The 12,199-nt window shown below is 31.4% G+C and overlaps 2 protein-coding genes across 4 annotated transcripts in view; one reads left to right on the top strand and one right to left on the bottom strand.

The window, feature by feature from the left end:
- Positions 1–6,743, bottom strand: part of LOC123710583 — a 30,191-nt gene extending 23,448 nt beyond the window's left edge. The window contains exon 1 of one of the 3 annotated variants that reach the window (XM_045662589.1): positions 6,596–6,743. In XM_045662589.1, coding sequence (XP_045518545.1) covers positions 6,596–6,716 — 121 coding nt within the window. In that variant the 5' untranslated portion in view covers positions 6,717–6,743. Of the gene's footprint in view, positions 1–494; positions 813–4,068; positions 4,209–6,595 lie in introns of those variants that run through there. The other 2 variants (XM_045662593.1, XM_045662587.1) reach the window with 2 other exon arrangements.
- LOC123710580 overlaps positions 1–12,199 on the top strand; it is a 61,382-nt gene that overhangs the window by 47,265 nt on the left and 1,918 nt on the right. The window contains exons 2-7 of the mRNA XM_045662573.1: positions 10,011–10,061; positions 10,200–10,293; positions 10,735–10,871; positions 11,059–11,130; positions 11,484–11,566; positions 12,000–12,119. Coding sequence (XP_045518529.1) covers positions 10,025–10,061; positions 10,200–10,293; positions 10,735–10,871; positions 11,059–11,130; positions 11,484–11,566; positions 12,000–12,119 — 543 coding nt within the window. The 5' untranslated portion in view covers positions 10,011–10,024. The remainder of the gene's footprint in view (positions 1–10,010; positions 10,062–10,199; positions 10,294–10,734; positions 10,872–11,058; positions 11,131–11,483; positions 11,567–11,999; positions 12,120–12,199) is intronic.

Raw genomic sequence — 12,199 nt, 5'->3', positions numbered from 1 at the left:
ATTGAGATAAGAGAGCTCTTTTGTACACAGCTTAATATTAATAATTGGGCGTAAAATTTACTGTTTAACAGATGATAAATAAATATCAGCAAGAGGAAAGTACATCCGACAATCTTCGTAATAAAAAAAATATGATTGTGATATTAATTTACATTTTCTGCAAGACTATATAAAGATTACATTTATGAAATTTTGTCAAAATCGAAGTTTCGGTGTAATCGGTAATAACTCAAAGCAAAATTCAGAAACGTAACTTAGCGCTTGGACTCCCGTATGTCAAAAATGTATTGTATTTTGATATACGTCCGCGCTTACTCTCGTTTCTGAATAAATTTTAGATTGTCATTTTTATTAATTGATTACGCACTATACTGCGAAACCTAAGTCATAAATAAAAAGATAATAGATAATGTATTTTATGTCTAAAGCGCGATGTGATATTTAATTTTCTTTAAAAAATATTTTATTTAATTAGTACATGACAGATCACTCACCTCTTCCATTGTAAATAAGATAAACTAATCTTGTGAATATTAGTAACATTAATATAATTACTGGAAGAAGTCCCAATATCTTTCCGGTATCTGACTGTGGGGGATGCGACACTGTTGTTTCTTTTGAACTGTGATTTAGGAAGGTTTCACTTATAGCGTTCATTTTTAAAAATTAGATTATATTTAACAAAATTTTACAAGTCGCAGTATTCAATTGTCACATAAATTCTATTCGCTCGCGATTTTAGGCTTCTATATTTAAATGTGAAAATGGCGCCAAAATTAAATCTGCTAATTGACAAGAGACATTTGATTACTTCGCGGGCTTTTGCCGAACTACAAGCGTGCGTGAATTGCAAAGCCTTCAAGATATTAGGATATACTCGTATTACATAGAACCTATCACGCAGTTTTGCTGGCTATGCTTATAACAATAGAATTGTTTTTCGCCCACATCACACGATAAGATATTTCAACGAATTTTTTATCTGTAATTTGCTAACTGAAGATAAATAATTTGGAAATTAATATGGTTTTAATATTTTTTTTAAATACGAACAAAAATAAACCTGGAATACGTAAAGCATTTATTACCGTATTTCAATTTTGGTTGTTTGTTTGTAGAGGGTTACAACCATATATGTATTGCCATACTGATCTGTTTGTCTAGAAATCTAGATATGTTATCTATCTCAGTCTACATTTAAATTATGGTATTTTGTAATTCCTATTTAAACAGCGATGAAATTTTATTAATATTGACATAATTCTTTTCCTACGCAAATTATAGTAAATAGTTTTATCAAGACGATACCAGTAAAAAGTATCATAATAATAGTTTGAATTTAAACAGGAAAACTTAAGAACGAATTAAATTTTCAATTCAGTTACGGTAAAACTCTTTCCAATGTTTCTTTCTAATTAAACAATAGTACTAGTACGCCACAAAGGGCTACAGGGCCTAATATACTCTTAGTAAAATATATATGTATGATCTATATCTCTTGAAAAAGAAAATTATTAACACATTATAAACGGGTGTCGTATTTGGTACCTTCAGGAAATAAAATCAACCGAATTTTTGTGTGTTATGTAAATGTTTATAGCTCATGATCTTGATTTTTTTTAAGCCGTCTCATTATTTAAGAGTTTTAAACATTTATTGAAGTTATACTTCTTTGGCGCATTAGGGAAAAATGATGAGAGTATATTTTTTCTTTTGTTAGTGTAGTTTTTTCTATAAACGTATAAGGCGAAAGATAAAATTTTGGAAAGATTTTTATCTTGTTGCGCCGAGGAACTATAACTTCTAACGCGTGTATATAAGTACACACACGTTTTTTTTCTTTGTGTGCTTCATCCAGACTTCACCTCCCTTCAGGGACTCGAGCCTTCTGGTCTCTCACCAAAGCTGTCCAAGGGTATTTTTTGAGAAGCCTCCGTTCCACCCGTGCCCAGTGAAGATGACTCGCTGACGCATAAATAAAACTCGACTGAGGATGTCCAAGTGAGTGCACCACCGACCATTTTGCGTTGTGATACTTTGATGCCGGATGTATGATTTATGAAAATGCTGTCCGCATAACTTTATTTTTCATTAATAAGTCCCCCTTCTCCTGGGGCATCTCCCTTATTATACTGCGTACTCCTGCTTTTAAATTGGCTCCGGTCCTAGCACGCATTCTTCGGTACCTGTTCTCGCTCGCTCTTTCCCGAAGTGCTGGTAGACTGCTTCAATCCCTAAATAGGGTGATAACCTCCTTGTTCTCCGAAACAATGAAAACCATTATTAATGGCCAGCTCCTGAGGCGATTGACAGTACCTACTGCTTTCGTCGTGGTCGCTCAGCTGGTGATCTTCTTGTTTACTTTACACGTAGATGGGCAGAGGCAATAGAGTCTAATCATAAGAGAAGTGATCGCGTACTTCTTAAGTGTAATTCTCAATCTATTAATATGATTTATTATTACACTATTACATAAATCCTACAAAGAGTTGATATGTAACTTCAAAATACATATAAACATTCTATATACATATCTAAAACAACTATGATACCTCTCTCTCTCTCGGGGGCTCTCAAAATATTATCTATATATATATTTTTTATATTTATATATGTATATAACAAATATAGATATTTGTTATATTCTTAGATATTTGTAAATTTTTAATATTTCAAAGTTATAATTGAGTATTTTATATATTTAAGTATACAATTAGCTACATTGCTAAATTCATTAATCAATCTTTATGACTCCATGCAACCTTTTTCTTGATTAAATATTCTTACTTTTCAAAGGCGAAGTCTTGTAACGCCGGTTAATTCGTAAAGTCGTTTAAGAGGATTTTGTGACCACGGATTAGATTTTGACATTTCAAGGTTTAGTATTAGGTAAGTCATGCAAAAAAACTACTAAGAAAATGACCTACAGCTGACCAAAGACAATTAATCTTTGTGCTGACTAATCCGCTAATAGGATTGGCACAATTTTCATCGAGCCTAATTCGCTATCTGTTTTATCACTGATATTTAATGTCAAAATTATTACAATTAATAATTTATATCTATGTTAAATTATATTTTAGGTATTAAAATGGTAATTAAACAAAAATTACATTGTTGCTATATGCATAAAATAAAGGGGCAAGCGATAGTCATCTTGATTGTAGATAAGTCTCAAACTGTATTCATTAATTTGTTATCTTCAATACAATTGACAGATAAAGGTCCGTTGGCACTTCATTGGCATAATAAGTTCATTCGCTATATTAAAAAAATGTTGAATAATTTATTATTTGCATAGATAATTATTGTGTTTAAGTTTTTGCAGAGTCATAAAATTATAAAATCTATTAAATATTATATTATTCAAAGACAATACAGGCAAATTATTTGTCATTGATAAAATGTTTTCTAGACTTGTCTATTTCTGCGCCATCTGTTGAAACTAATGTTAACTACATTAACATTCTTAACAAGAGTGCAGAGCCATCTTTTGAAATATTTCTCAACTACGTTTATATAGAAAAAACAAAGTACACTGTAATATTGTAATCCAAGTAGCGATTGTTAGTGTTACTTTATTTATAAAATATAGATGGCGTTTAAATACATTTTTCTTCTTTTGATTCAAACTAATTCTAACATTATGCATTTTTTAAGAAAACTTAAAAAAAATACATTACATCTAATTACTAATTACTAGAATTTTAATGGAAATATTCAAATTTTTCTGCATTAGAAATTAGAAATAGTCCCGATAGTAATTGTTGGAATTTTTATATACGTACTTCAATGCTCAATAAAAGCAACAACATTATCACAATCAAAAACAAATAGCTTAACAGGATAGATACGACATCATTACTAATAAGTTTTCCAACATATGTAGTATTTTGTTTAATTTACCTATGATTTTAAAATCCATATTTTATTTTATTTAAAAGTAATATACCATACCTAAGAAATTCGTGTATATAAACCGAGGTTACCAACAACACTTTTGAGCATATTGTACAAATTATAATTAAAAAACTACGTGATTCCCATTATTAAGTGAAAACAACTTACCAATAAATTCACAGCAATGCAAACACGCACAAGTGAGGCCATAAACAAAAATTAACAAGAAAAAAGGCGCTAAGAGCATTAAATAATCCATTTTTTATATTTTTATTGAACAAAAACGCTACGAAAGAACAACGGCGAATGATAATAGTTATCAGTACAGATTTGATAAAGAATAATTAATAAATCGATCGGCGTTACGGTTAGTCATCAGATTAGGAAAAAAAATATCAGCTGAGGATATATAAAAGGTTTGCAGCAATTGGAATTACTATAAATTGTATAAATAATATTTAGTCAAATTGTTTAGCTCCAAACATAAGTCCAATCACGAGTTATGTAACCTAACATTGGTTAAGTTTATATATATTTGAATAAATAATAAAATTTACCACAACACAAATTGTAATTTAACATTTTGGTCTCGGATATAGTCCAATAACATAAGTGTAACTTAGATATACGAACTCTACAAGTCTGAGTGGTTGCCTGGAAGAGATCGCTCGAAAGCCATAAGGCTGCCAGTGGCCCTATTTTTGATTTAATTATGTTCATTTTTTTATATTGTAATGTAACGAAGTGTTAATAAAAAATACAATAAATAAGTCAAGTTAATTTTTTCTTAATCCAGCGTCGCATCCTCACTAACCCTAATGTTATCTGAGTTATAAGCTAATCTTTTAAACAATTTAAGCCAGTTGTTACCCAGCTTCAAAATAAGTGTTTTATTTGAACATATCCATACAACAAACGTCACTGAACTTAATTCACGGCTTTCTTTAGCATAGTACCCCAAGTATAATTAAGGAGGCGCATTGCTTTGGACCCCTTAAAAACTGATACTTGGTGCTTGATGTAAATGATATTGTCTCTGTTCCCAGTGAATTACATTAGGCTAGGTTAAAGCCAAAACCGTCTTTCAATTATTTAACAAATCATGATGTTCTAATTAATTTCTATGGGGGTTAAAGAGCTTTACATTATTGCATGGTACACCACCGAGAGATAAAAATGTGTAGAAAAAAATTGGAGTTGTTTTAAAATGAAACCGTGATTCGACAAATTTATCACTTAAAAACACACCTTTCCTTTCTGATCGTAGTACCTCTTGTATTGTTTAAATAATTAAAGGACTTTATAATGTGACCGTTCCATCTGCACAGCGCCTCTATCAGCAACTCTCCCGATTTTTAAGAATGGCTCAATACTAAAGTAATGTATTAACATAATAGAAAGAAATAAACAGTGCAGGCGAATCCATACAATCTTTTGTTCCAGCCAATGATAATTCTTTATAGCTTTAACATTTTTTTGCTGAATTAAAATAACTTTTTGATAATACTTATCGGTGATTTAGCCTTATATAAGGTACAGTAATAATTAGAGATTTAATCGATTTCTGTTTACAACCGTGTACTACAAAAATAAATGGAAAATGACTAATAGATTGGATACGAATATACTTGGACGTAGACTTGGTGCTAAACTATCAAGCATACACTATATATTTTGCATATTACAGATGAAATAATCGAGTTTAACAAGTATATATTTTATTCACTTAGTTCATTCTCAGTGACATTATATATTATATTATATGACAAACATATCATAAGATTTTGGTTTAAACAACTAAAAGTCTAAAATACGCATCGATTTCGGACGGATTCGAACTTAACGCCATTGGGTTTTTAAGTATTAACTTACTTTAAGACGTGTTTGATACTTTGCAAAATTTGTTCGTTAATTGCAAACAAGAACGGCTAACGGCAAATCTAAACGATACAATTTTGGTTCAGTACCTACTGATTACCGCTAAGGTCACGTGGAAAAATTAACGGGCTGATTTTTGACGTCATGGTATGAATAACGTGACCAGACGTCCTGTTTTAAACGGGACTGTCCCTTTTTCCAATTACGAGTCCCGGTGTCCCCGAAATGAACTGTGGGACGCAAAATGGTCCCGTTTTGAGAATCCGAGCGAAAATTTGAGCAGCAGAATCTAAAAAGAATGTGCCAAGAGTTTCAGTCTTATTTGAAATCGTCACCAGCTATAATAATTGTTGTTTTGTTCAACTTTGTTTTGTGATTTTTTCATTGACTACTTATTATTTGACCTAAAATAAACAAATTTCCCGTTTTGATTCAAAGAATCAGGTCACTTAAGGTATAAATAAGCGACGCAACTCAGTTGTAGGTTATCGATAGGCTTGCAATAAAAGCAGGCCCACTGTTATATGTCAATTCAAATCTAGATTTATTTAATAATTTTGGTAACTATGTACACGAACGTCAATATTTACAAAAAAGGAAATTGCAGTTTTAGAGTGATATGGTTCTCAATGATAATGACTAGTTCTAACCAATGATGTAACCTTTTTATATTACGTATTATTGATAATTAAAACACGCATACGCAAGTTTTTCTCTGTCTTATTCCGATGAAAAGAGTTAAACTAAAAAGGCTTATCTGCAACTTGTAAAAAGAATATCACAAAGAACCAATTTAAATACTACACAATGTACTTACGAAAAATATTCACGATGTATATGCCGATAACATAGTCACACACTTGCAAATATATTAATATCAAAAACAGTATAGCAACGAAACACGCCAAAAAATATATCTCTTGGACAGTTAAATACATTTTAACTAATAATTTTGTACTGCCACTTAAACTACTAAACAATATTGTTATGTTTATTAAGATAAGGAAGATAATCTGATTTCAACTTTATCCTTCACTAATAAAGTTAAAATTTATACGTTTACAGTTATCGAAGAAAACCAATCGGTGTGAAAATCGAGAGATTACCTTTCAGTTAGCAAAAAGTTTTGAACTTTATTTGAAGGATGTTAGAGTTTTTAATACGTTGTTAGTGTTTCAATTTTCTTATGATAATCCGATAAGGATTGTGGCGTGTGAAAAACCATTATAAAATGATCCTTGTTAATCTGCTTGCCGCTATAAACAGAGGTCACTATTATAATATAAACGATTCTACTTATATTGGTTCGTCAATAATACAAGGTTATATTGGCGGTTCACCATATGTATCATCTTCAAAAAATTCCAACATTTCAGATATATTTGCGACAAAATGTTTCAGTTTTTACTTTGTTTATGAGTTAACGATTTATTATTGCGTCTTCGAAATTTTCAAAAACACATCAAGCTTCAATGGAATGTTTTAATCATTTTCAATTTAAACATCTTTTGTCCCGTTCTGGCTTATTTCATGTGAAAAGAAGACAAAATACACATTAAAAAATAAAATTACCCTTAATTTGAAAATAGCGTGACTCGGGAGAAATTGCATTTTTTGCGAATGACATAATTATTATATTCGTGACTTGACAGCATGACAGATGATTTATGTTTTTGTGACGCAGATAAACTTTGTCGGTTGTTTGCAGGTTTTGGCGGAAGAAATAGTTATATTTAAAAAAAGGTTGTACCTTGAAATATACACTAAACTGTTGTATTGTTTTGTTTGCTTGCTCATCATTTAAGAAGTGTTAAAACAATAACATCAGAAATAGTTACACCCACAGCTTCCTTTTACGAACAAATTATGATGTATAGTCAGCAAATATTGATAATTTCATGGCTTTGAACAGATTTTACTAGCTAGTTGCAGTATTCGTGTCTTTTGGGTCCATTTAGCAATTAACTTTAGTAGTGTAATTAAACACATTGCAACGTTATAGACTGCTTCTTTTAAAATATAAGATTAACGGATTTACTTTACACTTTACAGCAACATACACATGTATACTAGTTTCTACATTTGGCGCGCGACATGTGACGCTCAACATGTACGGCAGCGCTGCACAATATCGCGCGACGTTGCCGGCTGGCGCACAACATGACGCGCGGCTTTTTGTTTGTTAAAGAGCATCGTTCCGCGCTGACTTTCAATATGTTGGGCAACATGTTGCGCATTAATTGTTGCCTAGTAGTAACGCGGCTTTTAATGCAACGTATGTCAACAATTAATTTTAATTTTGTTTGCCGTATAGTAATAATAGTTTAGTTCTTTCATACAGTTCATGCACTTTCTTAGATAAGTACTTTTTAACGTTAGTGTGAAATATTAATAAAATAAATGTTAAAAAAATTATATATTTGTGCATTTAATTAAGTAAAATTAATTATTTTTATTTAGATATAAGGTAAATAAAATTGTTGTAAATTAATAATAAAAGCAGAAACATACTGATGTCGAGTCAAATCGCGTTACGTTTAAATTTTTCTTCCATCCGTACCTTTGCCAACGCCAACTGCAAATACAAAATAGATTTATTCGCGATTGTGTTCAAGCAATATTTCTGCTTTATTTTGCCCCTGTTAATTACTACCTTCACTTTAACGAGATCAGTATTCACACAGGAATAAAAATACTTTAGCTAACAGTGACTCATACTTATCTTAGTTTTGATTGTTACTGCATTATTGTCTACTGAATTAACATAGAGAGTGTTTAAGAAGTTGTTAGGATACAACCTATAATACCTACAGCTATGTATCATCATCGGTCATCAAGGCAGAATAAGAAATACCATCCGTTTTACCTTGACGTCTGGCGTTCCACAACTGAGCGTTGCTTGGGGAAGATTTTGCCGTGCACGGCCACTATTTGGAACCAAATGCCCACTAAAGTATTTCCTAACCGAGTATTCATAGACGGCGGTATCACTTCGGAATAGGTGAACCTGTAAAAATTATAAACAAAAAAAATTGGAAAGAAGTACTTGAACATTTTTGTAAATAAAAATGTCTGTTTCATTTAAGTATTTAAATAAATAAATTTTTATATACTTTTACTATAATAACTCAGTCGGCTGTATAGCCACAGTGCTATGGGCATCGCATGGGCGACTGCGGCTGGTGCTCCACTTCTAGGCCTAGAGGAGCCTCAAACGGCCTCTGCTTGTTTTTTCGTTCTACTCCACTGCCACTATGTCAGGGACATCCATGCATCTCTTATATTGTAACTAAAAGGATACACAAAATTAAATCATACTTTGTCTCGCGTAATACGCCCCGGTAACATTGAAAATAAACAATGTTTAACCGGATTAAAGCTATTTGTATTATTAGAAACTTATAATTATTTTACATAATTTAAAAATTTTCCGACGTTTCGCAGGAGTTGGTATTGACTAAAATATGACGGGTTTTTGCAGAAATGACTCACGGTGTACTCTATTTTCGCGGATTGTTTGTCTTGGGGTTTTTTTAATTGTAATTTTGGGGTTAATTTGGATATTATTGGATCCCAGGTTTTTGATAATTATAGGCCGTCTTCTCGAATTCTATCGAAAACTCTATCTAATGAAATTCGGGTGTTTTTTATTTATTTCGGTTGGTCAAAGTGTATGTAGTGATTAGGCCTATCTAGTGTGTGTTCACAGACTGCCGATTTTGTGTGTCGTATATGTCTTATGTCCGCAATGCGTTCTTTGAGTCTGCTGGACATATTGCGTTTAGTTTGTCCTATGTTAGACAGGCCACAGTCGCAGTCCAGTTTGTATATACCTGCATCTTACTTAATTATGTAAATAATTATAAGTTTATAATAATACAAATAGCTTTAATCCGGTTAAAACATTGATTTCTTTCAGTGCATGTTCGTTTATATTTTCATTTGATTGTTATTGTTTTGAATGTAATTATTTATAAACATGAAGAATTAAAAATCTTTCAGTTGTTATCCATGAAGGAATACCGTGTCATTGTGTTTATTATAGTTATAGGTATAGTTCTGTTCTTTTGTAGACTGTTCCTCAAAGATTTATTTAATACAAAATCTAAAGTCTTAAAGGGGTCCAGACTTGTTTTAGGCATATTGTCTAAACAGCCATGTTGCTAATGGACTGAATGAGTTTAGATCAGGATTTTAAAATATATTAAATAACATTTAATTACATATATCAGGTAATTCAATTGGAATGTTGCCATGGATCGGAATACTAAAAGTGAGTTTGGGTAAGTCGTCTTTTTGCAAAATTATTTTGTAGACTCGCGCCAATTTAAAGACCATAAATTATAGAACACAGACTGAACATAGGCTGAGTTCTATAGTTTTAAAGTGAAAAAAAACAAAAAGTTTTTTTTTTATTCTAGGCGAAGTAGACGCGGGGACTGGTATCGTTTTGATAAAGGAAAACGTCGCCATTGCAGTTTCCAATGAAATTTCAAAGCTAAGTGATGATTTAAGGTAGATGGACGCTATATTGTTTAAATTATTATAAATTGTATAAAATGCATTGTTGACTCACAACTTGAGTGCAGCTCTATATTTTATTTAAAATGTATTTATTCATTTTATTTAATAAGTAAAATCTAATTTATTTATATTAAAATATTTGCGTGTGCTCAATTTTAAGCTTCATACATGCACAGAAACAGACACAAATATTTAATATACAATAGTAGACCAGATCAAGAAAAAAAATCGGGAAGTGTAAAGATTTGTTGTAATAGTGATATTTTTATTTATAATTATACTGCAAAATTGCGCTTACTCACCCCACTCAACTCACCTCACCGGCGCTAACTAACTCTGAGTTGACGCACATATTCATTTAATACAGCGCATTAAAGATTCTCCTCTAGACAACAAGTTACAACAAAATTATGTCATTTAGTGTTTTTTCAGACTGTCAGCCAAGATATATTTTTATAATCACGGATTGTCGACATGTTACATCATAGATATGAAGACGCATCCAGAGTATTACAAAAACGTTCTTAACACAATTTCATTAATATTTGTTAAGTGTTTAAGCAAATTATGTAAGTACATTTAACCTATTATTTCAATGATAATGATAGGAAGACACTACATATGTTTCACTAGTTATCAAATTAATCTGCTTTTATAGTGAAAATATAGCTTTTATTAAGAAGCCCACGATCAGCCCATGCTAATCACGCAGAACAAAAGCGGAATATTCGTTTTAATATTATTTTTTATTTACAGGGACCTATATACTTTGGCCACAAGAAAATATGGTATATGACAGAAACCTCTTTGCAATTGGATTAAATGATAGTATGTATTTCTTAATGAAAGTTATGTTCTTTTATGTAATAGGAGGCAGACGGGCAGGTGGCTCGACTGATGTAAAGTGATATCGCCGCCCATGGACACTGACATTGCCAGAAGGCTCGCAAGTGCGTTGCCGGCCTTTCAAGAATTTCTACGCCCTTTTCTTGAAGAATTGTTTCGGAAATACTTCAGTGGGCAGCTGGTTCTACATAGTGGTGGCAAAAACTGCCTTAAGAAACGCTCAGTTGAAACGCCGGACGTCGAGGTGATACGAATGGTATTTTCTATTTTGCCTTGACGTCCAATAATGAATTATAGGTTGTAGCAGTTTGTACTTTTTAATTTGTTTATTTCAGATAAAGATGGGTTTAGCCAGATTAGTTATAACGTTGACGGAGTTAATAAAAATAATTGCGAACAATTTTACGTGAACGAAGAGGTAAGTCATTGAATTTGTAAAATTTAACTATTTTAAGTCCAGAAACGCAATATTATATATTGAAATTGCTTTTATAGGTTTATATTTAATTTAACATTTAATTATCATATAATTAACCTTATGAACGAATTGTGATTAAAAGTAATTATTATTATTGTTGGAAATAAATTGATATTAATATTACGTTCATATTAATTAACAAAACTTAAAATAAAAATAAATATGTATAAAATACGGCCGATAATTACTATATTACTTTAAAGTAAGTTTTAGAGTTACAATATCGATTATTCGACAAGTAATATGGTCAGATTTTGATGGTGAAGAAAATTGACGAAAGCACAGTTACTATCAAAATACCTTTAAAACGATCTGAGCATCTCTAATAGGGCTATATGTGCCAAGGAATATTGATTTCTTCTTTACAATCCAGTTAGATTACCACTCACTATGGCCAAGTAATGTAATATGTGTGAAAGCCGCTATGAAAAAACAGTGCGTTTTTGAAGCGGGGATGCCTCTTGTTCACAAGAATGGACCTACTTGGACTCTGGTAATATTTAATTTTTAAAACTACCAAAATTATTTATATGGCCGAGTAAAATATCCTGTTAATAGGGCTTATTAAAGCCT

This window comes from Pieris brassicae, chromosome 6 (genome assembly GCF_905147105.1).
Source record: "Pieris brassicae chromosome 6, ilPieBrab1.1, whole genome shotgun sequence".
Classification (NCBI taxonomy): domain Eukaryota; kingdom Metazoa; phylum Arthropoda; class Insecta; order Lepidoptera; family Pieridae; genus Pieris; species Pieris brassicae.
Note: the sequence above shows the minus strand (reverse complement) of the source record. Positions and strands in the feature narration are given on the sequence as shown.